The following is a 27,443-nucleotide window of genomic DNA, read 5'->3' as shown; positions in this document are numbered from 1 at the left end:
GAAGTTAAAAATTTTAGAACATTGGATATTTATTTGATTTTTCATATAGCTATATTTTCTTATTTTTTTTTAAATCAATAACGAATAACTATAGATCTTTGAAATGTACACCATGTTATCAATATTATTTTATCAATTCATATACTTGAAAAAATTTTTCAAAATATTTTGAGCTCTTTACGGACGTTTTCAATTTTCAATTTTTTTAAAATTTTTTTTTTTTTGTAAATATAATCATTCAAATTGTATTTACGTTGGATCAAAAAACGTAAAAATGTATACAAGTCTCCAGATATATTTTTACAGTAAAAATGGAAAAATATAATTTCGGCACAATTTTGTTTTAAAAGCATTTAAAGTTCAAATTTTGACAGAATTAATCAAATTGAAAATTTATAAATTATTTTTTATTTATAAATTGTTCTGCTTTTATAGCCAAGGATAGAAAATTTAAAACAGTAGGTACTGCACACAAAAAGTTAATTCAGAAAGCAAAACATTTAAAAAATATATAAACACAGTTTTTTTTGGTTATTTTATGATCAAATTTCGACGAAATTACATATTCAGTAACCAAGAATAATGAATTGAGTTATTTTGTTGTAAATTAAAAATATTTTTCGTGGGTACTTGAAACTTTTATAGTAGGTATATTATTATATTTTATGCATACAATGACTTTTCAAAAGTAATTTTTTGTGGCAAAAATGAATTGAATCTTCTGTAGTACAAATGCTTAATAGTAAAATAAATAAATAATTTTAATCATGATAATATTATCAAATATACTTAATTACTAAGTAATATTATAGTAATGTAGGTTGACAGATCGTCTTCATTCAGAATCTTTTTTCGTATACAATGATGATTTTATATCATTTAATTCAAATTTAACACTATCCACTTGTAACCTAATATACAACAAATAGCGACATCCACTTTGCTTCTTTTAGTTTTTTTTTTTCTATAATTTATGTCAACAAAATTTTATTTGTGGAGCTATTTATAGTTTTTTTTTAGTTTTTTAAGTTCAAATTTTTGATAACCAATTATAACGTTTCCAATAAATTTGTTGCGATCTAAAAATATTTTTTATGAGTACTTAAAGCTTTTAGAGTAGGTATAAAATTATATTTTATTCACACAATGATATTTTAAAATGTAATTTTTTCGTAAAATTATTTTAATCTTTTGTAGTACGATAATGCTTAAAAGTAAAATAAATTAATTTAATCACAATAATATCATAAAATATACCTATACTTAGTAATATTATAGGCTAACAGACTGTTTTCTATCCGAATCGTTTTTCATATACAATGATTTTTTATCATTGAATTCATATTTAACAAATCCATTCCAGTGGCTCTCTAGATACCCAATGTACAGGAAACCGTTTGCCCAATCACCCGCTTTTTTTAAATTTTTTAAGTCAATACCTACTTAGTATTACTAAATTACATATAATATGATCTTATAGGTTAATAATATTAAATAAAATATATAAACTTTTTAAATATAATTGTATAGTTTGTTATGGTTTGTATATTCAACTCGAATATTATTACGGACTACATAGACTCCCCAATCGATAATTAACTAAAGTATAATATGGTACCTTAAGGTGTTGTTTCCATCCGATAATCGTATTACATATAACATTTGTGATAAATGTAAGTTGCATCCCGATAAAAAGGTACCGATAACAACTTACGTAATTACTAATTAGCAGTCCGGTATTTCTGAGGTGCACATACGTAAGTTGCAACCTGTGTATCTTTCGTTTTTATTATCCGTAAATTGTGTCTGACAGAAAACGCGTAAAAATAACATATATAGTAATATATAATTTTTCCTTAGAAATTTCTGAAATTTTATATCTCTATGATGTATATTTTTTTTTTCAAAAACGAAAGAATTAGAAACTAAAAAAATATCTCAAATTGAATTTGTGGTTCAATTATTATTTGAATTGTTACATACTTCAATGTAGATAAATAAGTTAAAAGTTAAAAAAGGACTAAGTTGGAATATAAAAATTAAATAGGTAGGGCTTATAGTACCGATAACAATAAATAATTAATATAATATGAAGTATCCAACATTTATTATTATTATTATTATTTTTGTTTATTAAGTTAAAATAAAAAAGCATTAATAAAACAAACAATATCCTTAACTAGGTACAATACCAATATTATGACAGTAATATTGACAATCCATAGTCTGATGAAACGAGAAGGAAAATATTGGTTATAAATCGGTAACATACATTTTACTATCAAAAATACTCAATTTACATGTGCACAAAAAATACTCGAGCAGCAGCTTACATCGAAAAAAGTACAAGTACATTTGTGTTGATCTGAACCAATTGTACATGGTTAACTTCGGTATGTTACAGAGTGAATAAAAAATAAACCAGCTTATCAACACGCATAAAAATATACCTATTTACGCATTTGATAATAGGTCAATTTACTTTAACGTTAAAAGCAAATAACACAAAATTGGATAGGCTGTACAACAATTTGATATGTTTATTGTACTCTTGTACTTGTACAAGACTTTACGGTGACAACTGACAACACATAGTAGGTATATAACGTCATCTTACGTTGATATGATGAGGTTCGTCGAGCGCTAAATAATGATAATTTGTATACTGTAATTTTTTCGTGTGTTGGAGATACTTATACATCGACTTATCGTACAACGTCGTTGTCGAAATGTCACGAGAACGAACGAGATATTTAGTGAAAATTATAAATATATTGAATATCATGTATTAGTGCTTATGAAATTAATATTTTTGCAACAGAATTATTGCAATAATGACCATAATATGAAAACTTGATACAATTTTTAAAGTATTAAATGATTGAACTGTAGCTCATTCTATATTTACTATTCAAATGTTGTTAATTTCCATGGCGATTTTGAATTTAGTACTCTGGACCATGATCACGCACATTATACCCAGTAAAAAAACATAGGTAATACCATTGCAGCGTGCACCAGCACCATTGCCAACTATAATGCCAAATTGTGTTACTATTCGTAGTTTGTACAACAGCTATATGATTTATAAAACTATTATAATATAAGTGGACCTCAATTTTGTCAGGATAACTGCCAAATTGTCTACCTGCTTGGGTTTAAAAATCAATTTAAGTATTCTATTAGATATATATGATTTATATATAATATAATCTACCTTAATATATGTTATATTATTTGTTCTAGTTATGGTGTATACCAAATTTGTTATGCGCACTACTGTTGTTTTAAGTGCTCAGCCCTTCAAGTCTTATTGAATAAATATAAATAAATAAATTGTATGAATGTTTAATATTATCATAACAATTTAAATGCATTACATTAATACTTAGCGGAAAAATAAATGTTGTCACTAGCTGAAAAACAAATAATAATATGCAAACGTAGGAACCTTCATGAACACCTTTTTATTTACTATATTTCCAACGGGTACTTAAATGTATTGATGTTTAACTTTTTAACAAAACGATTTGTCAGTACAGGCGAATATTAATGCAAAATATATGTATAACACGTATATAGGGTGATTTTTTTAAGCATGCTCTCCTTTTGTATGCTAACTTTATGCTTATATTAAAATTCAGATTTCTGGAATTTTTAAATACACTTGAAGAACATTTTTCGAGTCATTGAAATTGACAGAATGATCCTGTGACAATAAGAACTTCAGTTTTTCAGATAGGAATCTCAATTTTTCATTTTTCATTATTAAGCGGATAATTTTTTTGAGAATTTTGATGTATCTAAATCAAAATTCAAGTTTGCAGTTTTTAAGTTATGTAACTTTGTGTGTTAATGATATCATGTAATGGTTAAGCAGACGGGGACCTTAGAGGGTTTGAAAAAGTTAGCAATTTCTAATGATTTAACAATATAAATAATTTGTAAAAATAATCTAAGTATAATAAATACTATGCATCTAACATGATATTTAGTTTTTATTTTTATGAAACCATTTTTAGAGATTATTATTTTAGTATATAATCATTTTAATAATTCAGAACTACTCATATGAATTTCGATTTAGATACATCACATTTTCAAAAAAATCATCCACTAAATAATTTTTAGTAAAATAGGTGGGTTCTCATTTGAAAAATAGAAGTTTGTATAGCCACAGGATACTCTTTAAGTAGTACAAAAAATATCAAGAATTTGAAAATATGGTCTTTAGATCTACTTAAAAATTCAAAAAATCAGAATTTAAATAATTGTACTCAGGCCCGGATTAACTCTACCGTAGGCCCTAGACCCATGTTATAATACGGTCCTGTAGTGTTCAGTATTTAAATGATTAAAAAACACAATGTTTGGGAGAGGTAGTGTTGAATCTCAGTGTTTTAAGCCTTCAAAAACAAAAATATTTACAACATGAAAATCAAATATCAACTTTTATAATTATAACTTTATCTGATGACAATTTTAACACATCTTAAAATACATTTTATTTTACTCAAAACATATTATTTAAAATTAAATTACCAGAAACCATAAAAAACAACTTATTTTATACCATCTTGCATTTTCTTCCTCGCCGACCGATCATGTCTCGCATGATCGCATGTAATTCTTATTCTTATTATTATTACACAATATATTGAATATTGATGAATGATGCGTGTGTGTGTGTGTGTCCGCGGTCGATAATTATTATTTATATTACATGAACGATATTATTTTTATATTATTTCCCTAAAATACTCTAAACCGTAATCGTGGTTTCATTCATCATACACAGTAGTTTACCCGTATACCGTATGCATTTTATCGGTTATTGGTTTTATCCAATCTGATTTCAATAAGTAATTATTACGAATTACGATAACGAACATTGAGTGTAAATATATGAGAAATGTTAAACACAATATTTTGTTTGTTGTGCCAACATCTACATTCTACAGATAGTTAATTGACTTAAAATAAAAAAAAATGATTACAGTAAAATCGTAGCCATACATTTCATTTTCGTAGGCCCTAAAATGTTCGTAGGCCCTAGGCACAGTGCCTATATAGTGTCTATGCCCTAATACGGCCCTGATTGTACTATTAAAGGGAAAAAGGGGCTAGAGCATGCTTAAAAAGTCATACTGTGCATTTATATTATTTATATTTTATAATTATTATATAGTTCATCATCAAATGGGGAAAATCGATAGTTGTATAGCCTGTAATACAATTATTGTTGTCGTATACACATTATATACTTGTAATGGCCAAATCAACTTTCTTAGCGGCGATGACCGATAAATTTGGCACGGGTGAAATACACAAAGATCGGTCGGCCGCGCGACGATTATATTATAGAGTATAAAATATTGCGAAGTAAAAAAACCCGATGAAAATTTGCAATATTAGCACTCGTTGCTGCTGCCTTCCGTCGCGAAACCGCGCGAATAGAAAGCGACGACATCGGCGGCAGCGAATAGTTTGCGACGGTGGCACGGCGCGGGTCGGGGGAAGAGCAGTTTCCTCAACCGCGCCGCCGCCTTCGGTTAAGAATGTTCCCCGCTCGCCTCAGCCCTCGCTACCACCACCTCTCACTTACAACCAATCGCCTACTAGTTACTATATACCTGTATATCGGTGCATGATATCCGCACCGTTGCCGTAGCACAAACATGCGATGTTCAGTAGAGCAATAGCAGTTTCACACGTACGCACTGAAACGACTGACTCTACGCATGTGCTACAGCCTCATTTCCTGTACCGTCTCAACAATCATCAGTCAAAACCATTGCTGCCACAGCGACCGTGTCTGGTGTAATTGTGTACATCGGTGAAAATATTGGGCCTAAACAGTTTACGTGACTACGCTACTTCTGTTGTACGATTCCAAGACATTTTTTGCGGCGGAAGCGTTCCAGAGACGACAGAGACGACTATCCACGTACGTATATACTTTATGATTTGTAATTATTATTGATTGCGCATTCGATTTATGTTTATGCATACAATATACCTATAGGACATGGGTACTCGAAAACGATACTTTTTGCCAAATCTATATATATATATAGTCTTATATTATTTAACCGTCATGTGTACATATTTTTATTATAATGTTCGGTATTTACGATACCTAAATTATCTAGGTATACCAATATACATAAACATAATATTATTTTACGTACTCGGAGGAGACTTGAACGCGCGCTCGTCACCTTCACGGGATTTTTTAAAATGATTTGTACATAAAAATCACACAGTTTTACCTCAGGCACCACCGATTTAAGTGTAATATAATAAATTGTCGACGGACACGTCATCTCCTTATACAGTCAGTCATCTCTCTTATTCTCCGCCGCCACCACGTGACTTCCTTAGACCCTGTCTATACCCTATATTACATATCTCACCAATGCACGTGCCCCGCACTTGACATCCTGCCACCACGCGTGTTTTATGTGATGGCTGTGTGCACTCCGTATAGTATATACATACACGCGGCACGCATTCGTGTGTGTTATTATAGGCACGCTGTATACACAGCTTCCGCACGCATACGCGCAAAATATGTTGCGGCGGCGTCTGCACACTCTCTCCTCGGCAGTCGTCGCCGCCGCCGTAATAATAAGTTATAAGTATAGCGCTGTCGTCGCTGCTGCAGAAAAGAGAGAGCAGCTCATGGCATCGGTGGCGGCGGCGAAATCTATGTCACTAAACCGCCGCCGCCGCCGCCGCCGCATTTCCCACACACACGCACGCGCAGCAGCTATATATCTGCACGTCGTCATGGACGAATAAAAGAAATTTGACGGCGGCATACCTGCAGCCCTCCTCCTCCTCATCGTCTTCATCCACCACCACTTCCTACTCTGGAGCAAACGAACGAACGACTAGGGCTACGACTAGTGTGCGACTGTGCGAGTGATCCATACATTTTATTATATATTATAAAATTATAAATTGGCTTTTCGCGCGAGCCCTCCTCGTGCGCAATATAATTATATTATATAATGTATATGTTCGTTAATTTGCTTTAATAATATTTAGAATTGTTTTTTTTCCTCTGCAGTTTTCGTGGTGGCGTTTTTGTCCGTGTTTGACAATTACGACAAACATCGCGCCCCCGCTATGATTCACAGCGGCGGCGGCGCCGATTGTTATACAGGCACGACGGCAACCACAACCAATGCTGGCAACCCAACGACCATGATGATGGCGAATATACAACAACAACAACTACCACAACAACAACAACAACAGCAGCAGCAACAACAACAGCAGCAACAGCAAACCGCTGCAGATGCCCCGACTGATTTCTGGTGGTGGTCGACAACCGCGGCCCAGCAACTCGCCGACGACGGTGGTGTGGTAGCCGGACACCAACACCAGCAAATTACGTCTTCGTCTTCCCAACAGCAACAGCACCACCAAACGATGGACGGAGACGAGTTTGACGGTTTCGACTTGTCGCTGCTCATAAACGGCGCCAGCGACGGATACTTCAGCGACGCCTCGTCGGCAGACTGTCGGGTGCCCGGGGCCGCCATTTCCGCGACGGTTACCGTGCACACCAACACGTCCGTGGACGGCGTCGGCGGCGATGGTAACTGTTACTACCCGACATCCGCGACGTCAACGTCACTGCAACAGCAACTGGACTTACAGCAACTTCTATCCATATACGATGACATGTGTTGTTTGAGCGGCGTCAACACTGAAGAAGACGCAAAATCAATTTTCCATCAACAGCCTCCGGTGGCCCCGCCCGTGGTGTCTACCACGACCGCCGGTGTCCATCAATCCAAAACCACCGAGCCGATAATCCCGGCCGGCCAGCTTGTCGACGCGACGACGGCGATGACCGACACCACCTCTGCCTCCAAGGACCGCGCCGGAAAGACCACTCTCTTGAGATCATTATTGACAGCCACAGCACCGCAGCCCTCGATACCGTTGTCGCCCACTCGCCCTGTTGATTCGCCGCCAATGGCCATAGTCGAATCCACCACCGAAGTGGCGACGACGACGACGACGACGACAATTAAGCACGAGGCCGTCTCGCAGAACACCCAGAGCAAAAGCAACAACAGCAACAACAACAACAAACACAGACTGCTAATCGAAATGTTACGCGGCGGAAACGCTGACGACGACGTCGTCCCGACGGCCAATACGGTGAAGCCCGCGCGCCGCAGACCACGTGCCGAGACTAGCTGTTCCGAAGACGAGAGCGGGCCGCCGCAAGGCAGCCGCCGCCGACTAGACGTGCCGCCGTCCCTGCAAATGGACGGTGGACAGGCGTCCCGACAAGACGTCGCCGACGACGACGAACTGCTGTTGTACGGCGGCCCCTATTATTCCGCCGCTACGTCACCGTCGTGGTTGGACCGTATGGTGGCGGCGGCCGCCGCTGCGACAACGGGCGCCAGCATTGCCGATTTTTATTCATACGCCACAGACACCGCCGCTGATCATCAGGCTCTGCAACAAGACCTCTACCGTCGGCGACAACAACATCAACAACAACAACAACAACAACAACAACAACAACAACAACAGCCGCAGAACGGCGACCATGCAGTGGACATCGTTAACATCGTGGACGACTGCTGCAGCGTTAGTGATTATTGCAACAGCTACGGCATCGGCGGCAGTGGCGGCTTCGACCAAGGCTACTACTCCGTTGCTTCTGCCGAAGTGGCGTACAGCCCACAGACTTCGGCTCCAGTGCCATCCGTCACGCCACCGCCATCTTCGTGTGGCGACCCATCGACGACGAGCACGGTAAATATAATATTTTACTATAACATAACGAATCACACAATTTATATTATAGATATTATTACAAATATTTTAAGTCTGGTGAGTGGTGGGATGTGTTTTCCACGATTTGTTGATCACTGCATCGTGATATCAGTATTTATATATGCTCTGAAATGATTAACTGAACAATACTCGAGAGTGACTTGAATTCCCATCGTAACGAAGTCCACATTGTTCCTTTATAGTGAAACTTCAATATTATACGAATCTAAACGGACAACAAAATACCTACATATAACATGTTATTCGTATTATCTAGAAATTCGTTGTGTAAATGGAATTCAATAAATTTGGTTCTGATTTTGTTAAGGTTCTAAAAAAAAAATTTCATTAAACGTAAGTTCGCGTTATTTGGAACTTTCGCTGTATTATTCCCGACCTCCCTCCACTCGCTGTGTGGTTAGGCTACTTCTGCAGTGTGACGCCCAAATGACCGCACCGAGGGTCGTTACCCCTCAACGATCTTATTATATTCGATTTTGATGTTGGGCTCATTCTAAGTTGCGATGTATTATATACTTAATGGAAGTGGTGAGGTGGGGAAGGGGCGTAACGTGCTCGCAGTTTTCGTTGTCTGCCAAGTACCTACACACGACAAAAGGAAAAAAAAACGAAACGAAAAAAATAGCTCGAACCTACGACTTGGACGACGACATGACGTAACTTTAATAATAAAATTATAATATCGTAGTCTCAGAGCTCAACAAGAAAATTAGGTGCGGCGATTGCGAGCCGAGGAAACGCCCAGGCGCGGCCCACATTCCATCGCCGCGGCGCGCGGAACAGGTTTTCGCGTGCGCCCGTCGTTGTAAAAAAAAATTACAAAAACTATTCCGTACGCCCGGAGCGGCTTTAATATGATTTCTATTTTATTACGCATCGCCATCCATGTAGAATATAATAATAATAATAATAATAATATAACCCTCTCCTCGCCGACCCAGCACCCCTCCACCACACCTACCGCTGACGGCTATTCCATTATATTATAATATACACGCCGCTGCGGTTGTTGCCATGTTAAATTATTATTATTATCATTACTATACACAATCAGGTGCGTGTTGCGGCGGCGACGTTATTATTATTACCATGATCATAATATAATATAATAATAATTACAATAATAATATTATATTGTACCTATATTATAATATTCGACTTGTCCGTTAACATGCGCGCCAAACTCCGCCGACGGCGCCCCGGGCCGCCTTGCGATTCGTGACGGGGAGGGAGGGCGTACGACGATGTGTACCGCGGGATCGACGTCAAAAAATAAAACAAAAGCCTCCACCCCCCCCCGGACGAAAAGTGCGTCGTGGTATCCCGCCGTATTATATATGCAATACGTACTGCACGAGCAGACTGATTTAGAACGGCGGATATATATACGACAGCTCGCGCGACGTCATTGTATAATATGATTAATTATTGTTTACATATAATATTTTAATGTTATATCGTATCTAAATAATACATAAAAATAAATGTATGTTTCTTTGTTCATCTGTCCTCCATATTTTGTTTGAAAACCATGCTGGACTGTTTGAAATAAAAGTTATATTATCAATATAATATAATTCCTCGGAGAGTGTTTAAAGGTTCTTTGTTCAACCTCTATATAAGTTTCTACACAGAGTGGATCACCCATGAATTTTTTCAATGTCTGATATAGTTTTTGCACATGACAATCGAATATTGTTTTTTATATTTAAACAGTTACCTATCATTGCATTATAATTAAGTATTAAAATAATATTTGAAGAAATATTGTATAATATGTTATAGAAAAGGTTACGAATACATTTTTTTTTAAACAAATGTTGGGATTCAATATTTTTATGAATATAATTCCAATGAATATTTGTATGATTTACTCTCTTAGTTCTATACATATTTTTTTATGTTCGGACATAAAGTCCAAAACCAATCTATCAATATTTGTTTTAAGTATTTGTTGAATCCGTCTCCAGCTATTTGTGTTTGAATTAAAATGTCCTAAATTTAGAAGTATAAAAAAACGATAAAAAGATAGATTAATATTAACCCGGAAGAAGTTTGGTCTCATATTTTAAATACAAAGCTTAAGATTTTAATAAAAATGTATGCAAAATAATATAATTGTCATATAATTATAAATTATAATACGAAAATACGATAGTGCCTTGTTTTTTTACATAAATGAATGTAATAGGAATTGGTACAAATATCGAATAATTGGTAACTATTAGGTCAATTGAAAATAAAATTTGGTTAGAAAAGTTGGATCCTATATTGCGCACTCTTACATTTTTATAGTTATTATAATACCTAACTGAGATCGTATGTACTACTTTAGAAAGTATGTTCGCATATTTCAACAATAACTAATAAGTGGTAATTGAGCGATTGCGCAATAATTGAAATAATACGAACATTAGTAAATGTATTCAAAGACTATTGCATATCTATGCATAATCTTGGCACTATATAAGAATATTTAAATTTTTCTTGAAATGTTTTCAAGATCAACATTTAACGTGTCGTATAGTTATAATTTATAGCTCGTGCGCGGTGTATGTACATATTATATTATTGTCTCGCTTTCCAGAATATTATTATCAAAATTACATTCATTTTATTTGAATAGTTAAATAAATTCAACCCATTCCATTTCGTATAATATGTTAATATATAATTAAATGGGTGTATTATGAAGATTTGTTCGATAAGATTGCTTTAGGAGGTAACAATGTTATAAATTATTGGCCAATTTTTATTCGCACATGTGTAGTCTATATTATATATTATAATGTGTACATAATATTTCGATTTATATAAATCACAATTTTTTTTCCCCCAAGTCCTTTCGTTCGCGGGGCATAATACTCCATGTTAAACTGTTGTATAAAATAATATAGTGATGCAGGAATAAAATAATAATATGTAAAAATAAAATGTCCGATTGTGGTCGACGATCTCTCCCCTCGCCCGTTTCATCTCACACCTGACCGGTGTATAGTTTGCCACGCGTGTCCGTTGCGCAATCACCACCGCGGCGTCTTATATAGGCACTCATACTACACTCGTCGGATAACCTTGTGCCGGGACACATAATAATATAATATATAGTAATGATAATAATATATTATATTATATATACACCTGTTTCTATATTTACATACACACACAATAATATGATATTATATACACGGCGACCGCGCCCGCCGACGCATTCGGAATTTGATCGTTTCGAAAGGAGCGCGCATGACGACGACGCTGCAGTGTCCGGTAGAAAGTAAAAAAAACATGCACACCCCGCGCCGCTCTTCCGCGATGTCCGAACTCGCCACTCTATATATACCCGAGGATTGTGTGTATATATATATATATATATATATATAAATGAATGATAATCACATAATAGTATCGTGTGCGTCAACGTTTTTGTAGATTTTGTTTTTCGTTTCGACGCACGTGGGGGGCCCGGTCATGTACCCGCTCGTACAATGCGGCGTGAGTAATAATAACTATACACGCAATATATATATATAAGGTCCGCTGCAGGAGAACACTCACGTGTACAAAAAAATATCTCAGCGAGCTTGCTAATGCGCTCGCGTGTATATTGTAGTGATGTTCGAAATCGAAATAAGAACTTCCGACGCAGATAGAAACAGAAAATTGAAAATATGGAAACATTTTTAGATTCTTAACTATTGCAACATCAGTTGCTGCAGTTTTACAATTTTTTTAGCACCACGAATCCAATGTAATAAAATACTATACGCATGATATTATGTTGGGTGCGAAATAGTTCAAATTTTAAACTGATAATAAGGACGGATTGACAATCACGATTTTTTAAAGGTGCCATAGAATATTATAGTAACAATGTCATGTACAATAGCCATGTTTGTTTATTTACAAGTGATTATGTGATAAACAGGTATCAAACAATAAGATGGTACATCGAAAATAAGATAATTATTCATCTATTCTAACACACTTCAAGTGCTATTATGACTCTAACTTTTATAATATTCGTATAGCTAATAATGTGTAGATTCTAGATACGATTATGTTATTGATCATGACTATAAAAAAATTGTAACTATTAATAGTTAATATGAAATAATGAGAACCTTTAAATTAAAGTAGTATTTAAATACCTATAATATTATGTGTAATCATAATTACATTCATGATGCGTAATCACAAAATTGAAAATCCATTCAAAAAATTATGTTTTTGATTATGATTCATAGTTAAGTTCACTGTATCAGTACACCTATATAGTATTCCTGGGTTTTAGACTTTTTTTTTAATATGACGTGTCTTACACTAGCATAATAATTACAACAATTATGTCCAAATCAAACAAATAACTATAAACACAGAAAAGCGCATTGTATTTAATATATATATATATTATATTATTTGTTTTATGAATTGGTTTTAAGATATTTCACGTAAAAAAACAGAATGTATAAAATTCAAATTTTTCTGTTTAAAATTATAAAAAGGAAACACTATTAGTTTTACAAACCGTAAACGATAAAAAGCTCAAAATTAAGAGCCTCGTTTATGAACGAACAATAGCAGTAGGTACCTTACCTATTACATTATTATTAATTATTATCATTTAATGTTATGCCATTGGGCATAAGCGTATTATAATACTATTATAGTCTACATACTATGCCCATGACTTTGCGTAAATAATACTAGCAATACAGTGCCAATTACATAGAACAATAATTGAATGACCGTGGGTATATTATAATAGTATCTATATTGGTATTAGGTATATTGTAATAATTTCAAAGAATTTAACGTCTCACAAGTCGTAGGCTGAGTATATGTTCGCAGTATTATGCTAACTGTGGCAGATCCCATTAGAAAAACACGGATCACCTCTACCCACACTATCTATAATTATTAACCGCGGTAATAAAATATAATACCAAATATAAATTCAAAATTGTAACAGATATCATAATACTTTATTGCATTCGTGACATTATATTCCACACTGCTAATGTTTTCGACATGTAAAAATAAATAAATTCGATTCTTGATTTTCTTACAAAAAGTTGACACACACAGGTGATTTGTCGTAAAATAATTTTGGTATAATCATATTACATATACATTTATTATTTGACAAATGTCGTTGTATTAATATTTTCGTAATAAAAGTTGTTTTTATTCTTGCAGTTAACGCCCTTTTATAATGGATTAGCATTGAGTAATGACTCATAAAAACATATTTCAATTGAATGCCTCTATATTATATATTCTTTGTTCATAAGAACTGTGGTAATAAACAGATTTTTTTTTGAAAAGTTGTTGAATATTATCATTTTTACGCCTGTTAAAAAAAAAATGAAAACCATAAGTAGACCTATTAAATATATGACTGAGAATCAAAACTGGTTTGGTTTATTTCGAGCCCAAAAACAGTTTCGATTTTTTTTGAGTTTCAAAGACGAAAACAGTTTCGTTTTTTCCAAGTTCCGAGTTCGTAAACAGTTTCAATTTTTTTTTCGGACTAACCGGTTTTTCGAATAGGTTTCAAACCTGTTTTGATCTGCCTAAGTATAGCAAGAGTTTTATTTTTATCAAATCCAAAATACGCACACCTATAGTCTACCCTCTCCACCACATGTACTCGTCATACCTCGCCTATATCCGTGTATTATACCAGTCTATTTCGTAAATAATACATAGGTATTTCATGGTGACGGCGCGGCATATCCACACGTCATCGCGTACACACGTCACCGAAGTTAATTAATTAACACATATAATTAATATTGTTATTATCACAACGTTTTAAAAGTCATTTTTAAATTTTGTAAACTTTCAGAGCGATGACGGTGATAATAATATGGTCCAACAAACTTGGAAGACGACTGAAGCAACGGCATCTGACGACTATTACGATAGGCTGCTGATGACCGTCATGATGGAAGCGGCGGCTGCGGCGGCCGAGGTTCAATCGCCGGCTGGCGATAGCAATTGCTCCGGCACAGCTGACAATGTGTGCAGCAACTACATCAGTAGCAGCAGCAACAGCAACAGTAGCACTTGTAGCACTACGTTCAAAAGCGCGACCGGTGATAGTGTCGACGTGAACGGCGACAATGACAGCAGCAACAACATGTGCTTCAAAATCGAAGTGGACGACGACGCGGCCATTACGACGGCCGCCGATGACGATGATGATGACGATGACTACGAGTCGGAAGTACCCGAAACGAAGTTTCAACCGAGTCAGCTCCTCGTCAAGACTACCGCGACGTGCTGTTCGACAACGGCGGCCGTGGTCGAGCCAGAAAAAAAGACATTGCCGGCCGTTACGACGGCCGTCACCCCTTCCGGTTCCACGTCGTCTTCGCAACACATCCACTTGTGGCAGTTCCTCAAGGAACTGTTGACAGCATCATCGGCAGCCGCGGAGCTGCAGGCGGCCACCGCGGACGGCGAAGCGGTTCAGTGTGGCGCGTCACCATCGTCACCGTCTGCATCGTCGACGACGCTCTCAAACGCCGCTGGAAACAAGCCACAGCAGCCGCAGCAGATGATTCGGTGGCTAGACCGGAAGCTTGGTGTTTTCAAAATCGAAGACAGCCAAGCCGTGGCCCGTCTTTGGGGCCGCCGCAAAAACCGGCCTGCCATGAACTACGACAAACTGTCCCGAAGCTTGCGACAATACTACAAAAAAGGTATCATGCGCAAGACGGAACGTTCGCAACGGCTCGTCTACCAGTTTTGTCATCCGTACAACGCTTGACGAAACTAGAACTTTATGATATAATCAAAAAAATGTAAACGTATTATTATTATTATGATCGGGTCTGTGTATCAATTGGAGTGACATATTTTATCAGCACATGACTTGTTCAGACATCGCTCAGAATCTTAAATCTTATCATTTTTCTATAATTTCATTAAATACTTTCGGGGGGCTCACACCCCCCTCCCTTTTTAAATTCAATCTTATGCTGGCAAGCATAAACAATCACCAAACATTTAACAAATCAATAATGAGCTAATGGTTCCTTAAACATGATTTATTGGCTCGTGATTAGTCCAATTTTCTATTGGACATTAATACATGTCTCATACAATCCGCCATTGGTATTGTAACACAGCCCTGATTCTAGTGTGATATATCAGACTATAATATGTAAGCATGGTGGTGGTAATTTTATTTTTTATTCTTTTATTTTTATTTATTCTTCGAGAAGATAATTGGCCCCCCTTAACATGTTTGTGTGGGGGGTCAGAACCTATTGGTAAGCTAATACTTGTTAGGTTAAAGTAGTGCTTGTACTTCGGCTGAACTATTGTAATCATAGTTCGGTGGAGGGAAAGCGCTCACACATACAATAACACACACGCCGTCTCGCGGTCGTCGCCTTCGGACGGGCGGGAGGCGGACGCGAAGCCGCTTAGGCGCGAGCGATGAACGCGGAAGGTAATTTTCGCGAGCGCAACTGTCACAACCTTTTTTAGGGTGACGGGGTTTTTTGGGGGGGGGAGGAGTATTGATTGTCGGCTGTTTCCGAAAATCCGGTTAGGTGACGATTTTGGTTTGTATGATCATTAATTATATTATATACCAGCGGTTCTCAACTTTTTTCGAGTTCGCGACCCCCTTTAATGTCACCAAGATGTACAACGACCCTTTTCCAATGTAAGCATTAAAAAATTGAACCAACTGTTATTACTGTATTTATTTGTTTATATATCTTACAAAAAAGGTATATTATGTACACTTCAATGAACGTTTTTATCGACTTTCGGACTATCCAAAAAAATATATATGTATTATAACACTTACTATTAATTATAAGATTCTAAGTGAAACAATTTTTTCCCATATGGATTGACGACCCTAAAATAATTGTTGGTGACCCCCAAAGGAGTCGTGACCCCCCGGTTGAGAATCGCTGTTACATACAACTAAATTGCACATACGGTTTTCGACGGTATCTACCTATAGTTGTAGTGCACGAGCAGGAGAGGAGGGAGAATAATGAGGCGCTTTAAGCGCGATTTTTTTTTTACTATTTTAAAACTACCCGACCGCTGAGGCCCTCTGCGGCCATGGTTGGATTTGGGTGGTTGTTATCGGTCCCATATATCCATGATATATTGTCTATTACGTACGTTCTGTGAACATGTTTTTTTAAAATATTGTAATTATAAAAATATATTTTTTTATTATACATAATAATTATTATGTGAATTCAATATTATATTAAAGTAAGATGTATATATCATACATTTATATTATAGAATTAATTATACTTAACATAGTATGGGGGGTGGTGATTACGGTGTCTATGCGGACTGTATTAATCCGCAGACGTAATACACGCCAATTGGTGCAGGTACACAATTATATACATTTTTTTTATTCATTTTTTTGAACCTTCGAATTGGCAATATGGCCATTAACATTTTGTGGGAGGGTTACTGTTGGTTTTGAGCAACACGCATGTGGAGCGAAAAATTTTCACTAAAAATCGACGATATTACGATATTAATATATCTTGCAATTTATTTCATTGTACACGTTTGATTTCAATTTATAATTTATACATATTTGTAACAATATTATTGATCGTACTCAAGGGCGTATTTAGGGAGGGGGTGATATGGATGTTGTAACACCCCCCCATCGGCCGTATTTTGTTATATTTCACCAAACTAAAAACACAGTGCAATTTGATCTACATAAATCCAATAAATAATACACCACCAATTTATTTTCATTGTATTGAATTTCATATTTTTTTAGTACCAGTAGTATAGTGTATTATTTATTTGATGTGATATAGAATATACAAGTTTTATGCAACTTGTAGATCTTAAACATACTGTTTTAAAATAAGGCACACGTGTCGTATACTATCTACCAAAAAAATTATATCTACAAAAATCTACGCATACGTGTCGTATGCTATCTACCAAATAAATCCTATATAAAAATCTATAAACTCAAGTTACTAACCTGCTCAATGCCTGTTGGTTCACAGTTGTCCTATTTTAAATAGCCCGTTTGTTAACAGTTGTTCATATTTTATTTTTTTTTTATTTTTTTACATCTTGTAAAAAACATTCAAAAACATTTTTTTGATTGACGGATCTCCACCATTCTTCTTGCAATTATCTTTCAAGGAGATTGGTCGCTCCACGAGCTCTGATTCCATACTTTACTTTCATGTGTTTCCATAAGCATTCAATAGTCTGTGTTTGAGCACCTGCACGTGGATCTATAAAGTTTTTGCTTTTTTTAACAGTTTGGTAAAGAAAACCATGTTCTTTAAGAGTACTGTAAGCTCTCCATTCATCTGATTAAATTGTGGTTTCAGATTCTATTTCTTCCACAATTATGGGAAGTAATGTTTCACGACCTCTTTTATCAACTATAAAATAACGGCGCTCCAAAATATTATCTTGACGTAAGCAGCACATACCAAACACCCAAGGCCCTTGAACGCGATTTCCGTTATTTCTATTTTGGTTTTCAATATTTTGATTTTCTTCGTCAGAACTTGAATCAGAATAGGATTTTGCATTATCATTAGGTCTATGATCTCCAAGCCGTATTCTGCCTCTATTGTACTTTCGTTTGCCTTGGAAAAGTGACCCGTCAATTTGTACGATGTATCCTTTACCTACCATTTTTCCTCGATGTTTAAACTGTTCGACGACAACGTCTTGACACAAATTATACCAATCTGACACTGTGTGATGTCCTCTACTAGTAATTTTTTCTGTTTGTATATTTTGAAATTGTTTTGCCGTTATTTCTATTTTGGTTTTCAATATTTTGATTTTCTTCGTCAGAACTTGAATCAGAATAGGATTTTGCATTATCATTAGGTCTATGATCTCCAAGCCGTATTCTGCCTCTATTGTACTTTCGTTTGCCTTGGAAAAGTGACCCGTCAATTTGTACGATGTATCCTTTACCTACCATTTTTCCTCGATGTTTAAACTGTTCGACGACAACGTCTTGACACAAATTATACCAATTTGACACTGTGTGATGTCCTCTACCAGTAATTTTTTCTGTTTGTATATTTTGAAATTGTTTTGCACAGCACCAAACAAGTTTCAATATTTCGCATAAACTTAATCCACTATTATTTTTTCCATTTTTGTCGGTGTAAGTGAAAAATGGATTTTCTTTACGAATGGATCGCCATGTTTGACAACCCTTTTTTTTACATCGTAAATATTTTGTTATAATAATATCTCCATTTACATCACGTTTTCGATTTTTTTTTAAAGTTTCATTCATTTCACCACCACATTCTTCTCCAATAGAATTTAATTTTGTACACAGTTTTGTATTCGGTAATAAATCACGATCTTTTAAAAATTGTATACAAGTTTCGTCATTAAAAATAATTTTTCTATATAATTCACCCAAAGTACTCATTTTATAAAACCATACATTTACAATTAATGAAAAACACACAACTACGACGTTTGATCTCGGCGATCAACGAATACATACTAAATTCTAAAATACAAAATAACTTTGAAATTCCTAAAGGAATTATAAATATATATATAATATATAGAAATACAATATCGATACGATTACGGTAGATAACGTAGATACGGTAGATAGCATACGACACGTGTGCCTAAAATAATAATTATAAATACATGGTCTTTGTTAATGTAGTACGGGAATGTGGGGGGTCCCCCACCTTCTATAAGTCTAATTAATTTTAAAACACCTCCGTAAAATGATTCCTGGATACGCCACTGATCGAACTAATTTAATTTTTGAAGATGTAATCATTGTACGCATAATAATATTATTAATATTGATTTATGTGTACACATATAATCCACTTAATCAATTTTAACTTTAAAGTGCTCGGCATATTTTTATTATACCTATTGTAAATAGTTTTTATGAGACACTACGAATGATGTATTATATAATTATTGTATATTATAATTGATAATAATAAATGCTCGCGTAGACATATATTTAATATTAAAACATAATATAATATGTATATGCATGTGTAATATATTTGTATGCGCCTTAAAATATTATATATACGTTAACGTTACCCTTTATTGACATATAATTAGTCCAAGTAATATTAATGTTATTTCTTATTAGTTATGAATTATTTAATGTATAGGTACATATACCTACCTAATAAATATTGTACACATCAAAAATATAAAATGATGAAGTATCGTCAACAACGCGGTTACGGGTTATTATTACATATCTATATATAAGTATTATATACACTATTCAATAACGATTATGTAATTAATAATAATTTGTATATAGGTGGTATGATTATGTTAGTGGAGTTAGTTCATTTTTATGTTATTTTCAAATTTTAAATAATATATTATTTAAGAAGGGTTTTTAACAATATTTTAAAAATGTATTTTGTGATTGATTGTAATCATTATATAATAACTGTATATATATATATATATATTATGTATATTATATTATTATTACTTTGTTTTTATACATTTTTTTATAAATGTTTCAGACATATTATACACTTTTATAAAAATTATAGTATTTTTAATTTTTTTTATAATATATTCCTTTTTTAACATTGATTCCAGCTAAATCGATTCCGCTACTATAATTGACTAACTGTCGATTCTGCCAATTTGAAATCATAAGTAACTCGAGGTTGAGCCTCGCGTTATTGCGTTAATGTTTTCATACCGAACAAATTGCCAACTAGCGCAATTATACCAGGATTTATTAAAATATTATGAACATAAAGCCAAAAAAGCTATGTAACCGTTTACATTTAATTAGTTAAGCTAAATTCATTTTACATGTGAAAACGGTTCATATATGATGTTGATAGTATATGTTTAAATTGTGACGGTTGTGCAGGATACTGGAAAATATAATAATGTACAACTGAAATTGCTGAAATATTGTATTTACCATTTGGTACTCGACTAAAATGTCACTAAAATAATTAATATATGTACATATATAAATAACAACATTATAAGTATCCAGCACCTATATCTTACAATTTAGAAAAACAAGATGTAATGTATAAGGTATAACTTATTAAAAATGAATAAACGAAGAATCGAAAGGTATCAAATATTGGCATGCTTATACATTTCGTATTAATACAAATTATTATTTTTAGAACTGTCTTAATAGAAGTAAGTTAAAAAAAAATAAAATCACAAGACAATTTTCTTAAATATTTTTTACAAAATTTAAGCCTTAAGAACTACAAACGACTGAACACAACCTTTGTTATCTTCCTTTTCTCTACTCAAATATTATTATTTGCAAAAAATTCTAATTTCATTTTTAAATAAAATATTATTATATATTAAATATGGATTTAAAATTCCAATACATAAGACATAAAATAAATGTTAATCAGTATTTATGTGATCTCTTAAAGGTTTTATTTAAAAAAGTTACTGCACAATTTCAACCATATTGGAGTTCACAATAAATAAATAAACATAATATTATCTGTATACCTAATCCAAATAATGTTACATTTTGCACTTCTACAGGCATTCAGATGCAAACTATAAAAAACAATTCGTATAATAACCTATACTAATATCAGCACAATAATATAATAGATATAGAATCCGATTATTCCAAGACGTCCATCTTATACTTGTTAGGTTTATAATATATGCATACTATATAGGAGTACTAAATATATTATACTATTATAGCATAAAAAGTGAATACAAAAAAGATCGGCTTGAAAAAAATTCATAATTTTAAACCCACACAAAAGATTATATTCATTTCAGTGTATAAGTCTTGATGTTATGATGTCTATGTTATGTCTATGTAAGAACTAATAAGTCGTAAAATGATACTTGTAGGACGTAGGTAAGTATTATAAGTTATAATAGGTTTTAGGAAACATTTACACAGTGTATTTCAAATTTTTAACAATTTACTATGTATCATGAACAAAATATTGGTAAAATAAATACACTTACTTGGGTAATAAAATTATCATGGAGATAATTTTTAAAAAATGGGGAAAGTATTAAGTAGGTAACCGTACACGCAGTTGTACAGTAGGTAGGAGTTAAGTGTACCTTGTCATTGAAAAGTAAGCCACTGCAGTGTGCCGACATGTTAAATTTGAATACAATATTAATCTTGCTTACGAAAAACAATTCTATACGAAGGCGATTTGCTAGCCTACATATACATTATTAAGTAAGTACATTTTAATATTTTATGATTGGTAATAGGTATAGGTGGGTAATTATATTGCTATCATAGAATTGTATTTTACTATTAACTACTAATACAGAAAGTTGAATTAATTAATAATTACTGACAAAAATATTGAGTTTATTATATAATTAATAATATATAGTTATCAGTTTATTATATAGTATATAATGATTATTTATATCGTGCGTATTATTGTTATTAACTTTTGAGGAATATCGACTCACCGTAAAATCGGGTGAATAGGCAATATCATAAAAAACTTAGAAAATGTCACCATATGTATATAAAATATAATACTCATGTAGGTACGTAAGAGTTTCTAATTCATACCTATAAATAATTTATTTGAATAATTATGACGTATTAAGTAGTTCTTCTTTGTTTGAACATCTAATTTCGTCAGAATTTAAACATCAAATTTTTGTCTTATGACAAATCTAATTTTGACTTATGAGCAATCTTATATACATTTTCAAGAATTTTGACCGAGTTAACATTTTCTATCGACATTTATAGAAAAAAACCAAACATTTAAAATTTCAATCATAATATAAAATATTTTAAAAATAATTATACCACGGATAGAAAATGTTAATATAAACGTTTGGTGATCACAAAATAAGATCAATTTTCTGGATTCGGGTAAAAATTGCGTTTTTTCTCTATTTTTGTTACTGATTATTTGCTGATTCGAAAAGTACTTGAAATTTTTAATTTTTACATTCAAAAGTTCCAAATAGATCACATTTAGTATCACAAACCACATTTAAAGTTCTTTGTTCTTAAAATATGTGTTCACATAGGGACACAAAAAAATAAATAAAATAACGCTCCTCTCAGAATCTGAAATCTGTAAACATTGGTTTATATTATATAATTTATTTGGATTTGGATATAATCATATATTCATGTATAATATATTAATAAAAATTACATTTATTTAAAGTATTTGAAATACTTTGAGAAATACCTATAACCTATTCAAGTAATTTAAATATATACCTACTTTAAGTTCTAAAAAGTTTTTTTGTCCCAAAATTCTTTATTATGCCATATGTTTTAATTAGAAGTTAGAACAATAATAAGCTGAAGTGATAAAGTAACAAATAACAACATAGAAAGGGCCTTCCACCGAAAGTAATTCAATGTGAATATCAATTAATAAAATAACGATAATAATACATAAATAGTAATCATAAAGTAATAATAATAATCTATGCTAGCTGAAAATGATATACATTTTTTTAAGCCACTGTCTTTTTTGGAATTTTCTGGAATAGTAGCAATGATAGTTGAGTGATAAAGGTGGTGAATTAGTTTGCTATTGAATCGCTTATAGTAGAGTTTTACTAGAAGAGTAATACTGTGACAGTGTGTATTTTGAAGGCATAGGGAAGGGTCAAGGATATTATTGGAAACAAGTTTTTTTTGACTACATGTATTTTGGTTATTTGGTTCTTACTAAAATTCAAAAGCATGATATAGTTTCATATTCAGTAAGTATATATTTTTTCTCTTTTTTGCTAATGTATACACCTGACCAATGTTGGCCTGGCACCTAAAGGGCCCCGGATGCATTTCTTCAGAAGGGCCCCAAAAATGGTTTTTCATAAACATTTTAAAATGTACTTATTAGTAGTGTAGAATATTAAACATTTTTTTAATTTGCCATATTTAAAATAAACCAGCAATTAAGTTTAGAATTAAATTAGATTAATAGTTTTTATTCCAAAAAATTATATACATAATATAAATAATATCTTATCTTGTAAGAGGGCTTCGATTTTCTTAAACAGCAACTTTTCTAGTAAGAATGTGAATCTAATTGGTGCATTCGGGAGATAAAAATTCTCAATAGTTTTCAAAAAGCAGCAGAAAAAAAACAAAAAATGAAAGAAAAACCAGAATTTTACACAAAACCATTTTTCAAAATAATCAATTTTGGTTTGTAATTGTAGTTTAACTCTAACAAAAATAACAGTAAATGGTAAATACATGAAATTTTCAATGAATATTTATGTAAGCATTTTCTATACACCATAACATTTTCAAAATATTTTGATTCGCGTAGGACTATTTAAAGGCACATGAAATTTTTGATTATTATTTGTTTTTTTTTAAACCTAAGTCGATAAAAAAATTATCGCTCGGTCAAACAACTTGAAAACGTAATACAAGGTCCCTTTTAAGTTTTTGTTAATGGAAATTTAATAAAAAGTTGGGCGTAAATCTACAATACATTTTTATGAGCGTTTAAACTTAGAATATTGACAAAATTCGTGAAAATCACTAAAATTAGAATATTCAAAAAAAATATTTCTTTTTTGTATTCTAAGACTAACTGATCCCATGCACTTCGTTTCCCGTTGAAAATTCTAAATCTATATATATGACACTCGCTTGTTATAACGCGAGCAGTATATTATCAAGAAGGATATATTATATTATACTAGCTGATCCCGTGTACTTCGTTGCCCGTTAAAAAAGCCAACGATTATATAGTGAATTAGTGACACTTACTGGTGTTAGTGCCCACTCTATACAAAAAATATATTTCTCTTTTATTTATTTGTTTAATTAATTTTTTTACCTAACCTGACTTTGATAGTGGACATGTCGAGCTGATGATGGGCTATACATAAATGCAATTCAGCCACCTTATAGTGGTGGTAGAATTGCCATTATAATTGGTAGGCCATATGCAATAATTCAATTTTATGCATCCTATATATGCCTATATATACCTGGTTTGCCCGATTAATAACCACTGCCAACCGTTAACAAATAAAAATACCAATTTCTACTAAATAAATTTGTATTTCTCCTATAACCAATATATATAACAATTATACCATTATAATATAATAATTAATAATATATTAATATGTGTCCAAAAATTATTGATAAAAATATATTCCATGAATCATATATATGTTACTGCGAATGTCCGCAATTGGTGAGTGCTGACAGTCACCGGCTAATGTCGTGATGCACCAAAGTCATTGGTGAATGTTGGCATATTGATTAAATTTGTACTCTTTGTAAACATTTTCTAGCGAATGTCGACATTTATATAGCGATATTGGTGAATGTTGGTAATTCCGATATTATTTAATCTGACCTCATCTAATATTCCAGTACCTCCTATTAACTAATATACAATGCATTGTACAAGTTGATAATTTCGATTAAATGTTTTACTAACTTACCCTGCGACTTATTATACCTGAATAACCGCCATGCTATATGCTGTCTCGTTAAAATTTTGTACGATATTGTCATTCGACGTAATTATAGTGTTATCGTTGTATAAATGGAAAACATACTTGAAGTATTTTATAATAAATTTAATAATTTATAGTATCTAAAAAATTAGCTACCAAAGTTGGTGTTATAAATCAATTATACACCAGAAACTAGTTTTCAGTATGTAATGAAAATTCAATATCTATCACTGATGTGCTAACGGATAAACAAATTTTGCTTCAAGCAAGCTTCTGTATCAAATTCATCAACCGGTGGGCAAGAGTATACACGATCTAATTGCAAAACAAAGTGCACCGCAAAAAAGTGTGGTTGTAGAAATGTTGGCATTCGATGGAGTTCAAAATGTCATGACAAACTGTCAAGTAGAAAAATTTTCGCCGTTTTTTTGAAATAATAATTGTTGTATAGCAAAATAATCATAATTTAAATTAATAATACGGGTATAATATTGTTCAATAATTATAATCAATAAAAGTAATTGTTAATATTTATAACTAAACTTATAATTTATATTTTATATTATTGTCTATAGTATTATATTATAATATTATGTGCGAATACGTAACCTTTGTCAACATTTACCAAAACCGTGTTGTGTATGTCAACATTGACCGAAATCCTAATGTAAATGTCAACATACACTAGTACATGTCTATAATATTTTAATTTTTCAACATTCACCAATTTAGTAGTTGTATGTTGACATTCACTAGGTGATTGTCAGCACTCACCCATTGCGGACATTCACAGTAACATATATATATAATATACATACGTGGACATTATAATATATATATATTATTCCTAATAATAATTAAACCTACACAATTATAATTTAAAGCTATGTGTATATAAATATAATATATATAATATATATTATTTATATTAATATAAGCTGTATTGTAAATAAAACGATACTATATTGTTTTATCACTAATAAATATATCCATAGGTTAGTGATAATAATATAGCAATAATTTAGTTATTTCTTTGGAATAATATTATAAATATATTCCAAATAAAATAATACTTTATTGTTTTAATTGTAATAATATTTTCGTAATTAACTAATAATAATATGTTATTATTTCGTTGTTAGGTACTTTGAAAATAATATTATACATTAATTATTCTAAATAAAACAATACTATATTATTATATTGAAAATAATATTTTCGTAATGAATTAATAATAATAAAATATGATTTTTTTCGATACTACAATATCATAACACATGTAATGTTAATACAATAAAACAATAGTATTTTAATTATATTATTTCAGATATGATGAATTAATAATATTTTAGTATTATTATCATTACGCTTTTGCTATCTGGGATATTCAATACACGACATATTTCTCCACGTTGATCCACTTTTTTGGTGTTGGCCGGGGGCCCCATTTTAAAGATTAATTATGTCATATGGACAATTTTATAAGCTAAAGCTTGCTGTAGCTTTTTCAATTCAAAAAAACAGTCCAGAAGTCAACAAATAAATCATGAAAAATATTTTTTTTTTAATGTTAAAAAAGGGGTTTTCCAACATTTTTTTTCGTAAAAACCTTCTCTTGGCAATTACGAACAATTAAAAAAAAAAAAGCCAAATCGGCTCTCAATTGATGAATTGTTATACATTTTTGGCTCCATTTTTAAACATAGATTAATATTATATTATTATTACCGTACCACACGCTAGGAGTATACTCTATATGAATAATATTTTTTATTTTTATTTTATTTTTTATTTTGACTGTGGATACGCCGATGAGTGGCTATAAAGGCAACTCAGCAATCTTAGTAGGCAATGTGTGAAAATTCGATTAGTTATTTTTTACCAATAACTAATATAACAAATTCGCTTGGATATTCAGATAAAATTAATTGTTTTTTTTTTTTGGCTAAGCTAAATAGTTATAATAATTGTTTATTATTCCACGTCGATACCGACTTACCTGGAAGCATCTGTGGTTGTCGAGATGTTATTTATTTTCAGCCAGCGACTATTTCTTACTAAAAAAGGTATAGTTATACAATTTATACGTTTATTTTAATTAATAATAACTTATTATTTATTAACTTTATCGGACT

At 32.5% G+C, this 27,443-nt stretch overlaps 2 protein-coding genes across 2 annotated transcripts; one reads left to right on the top strand and one right to left on the bottom strand.

Moving 5' to 3' along the window:
* Positions 1-5,597: 5,597 nt before the first annotated feature.
* LOC111030239 lies at positions 5,598-18,630 on the top strand. Its single transcript, XM_022309648.1, has 3 exons — positions 5,598-5,947; positions 7,076-8,790; positions 14,681-18,630. Exons 2-3 carry the CDS (start codon positions 7,135-7,137, stop codon positions 15,605-15,607), a joined length of 2,583 nt encoding a protein of 860 aa, XP_022165340.1. The 5' UTR covers positions 5,598-5,947; positions 7,076-7,134; the 3' UTR covers positions 15,608-18,630.
* Positions 17,535-19,717, bottom strand: LOC111030240. The gene has a single exon (XM_022309649.1). It carries the CDS (start codon positions 18,706-18,708, stop codon positions 18,181-18,183), a length of 528 nt encoding a protein of 175 aa, XP_022165341.1. The 5' UTR covers positions 18,709-19,717; the 3' UTR covers positions 17,535-18,180.
* Between the last annotated feature and the right edge of the window lie 7,726 nt (positions 19,718-27,443).

Source organism: Myzus persicae, unplaced genomic scaffold (genome assembly GCF_001856785.1).
Source record: "Myzus persicae strain clone G006 unplaced genomic scaffold, MPER_G0061.0, whole genome shotgun sequence".
Lineage (NCBI taxonomy): Eukaryota > Metazoa > Arthropoda > Insecta > Hemiptera > Aphididae > Myzus > Myzus persicae.
This window is presented reverse-complemented; position numbering and strand designations above follow the sequence as displayed.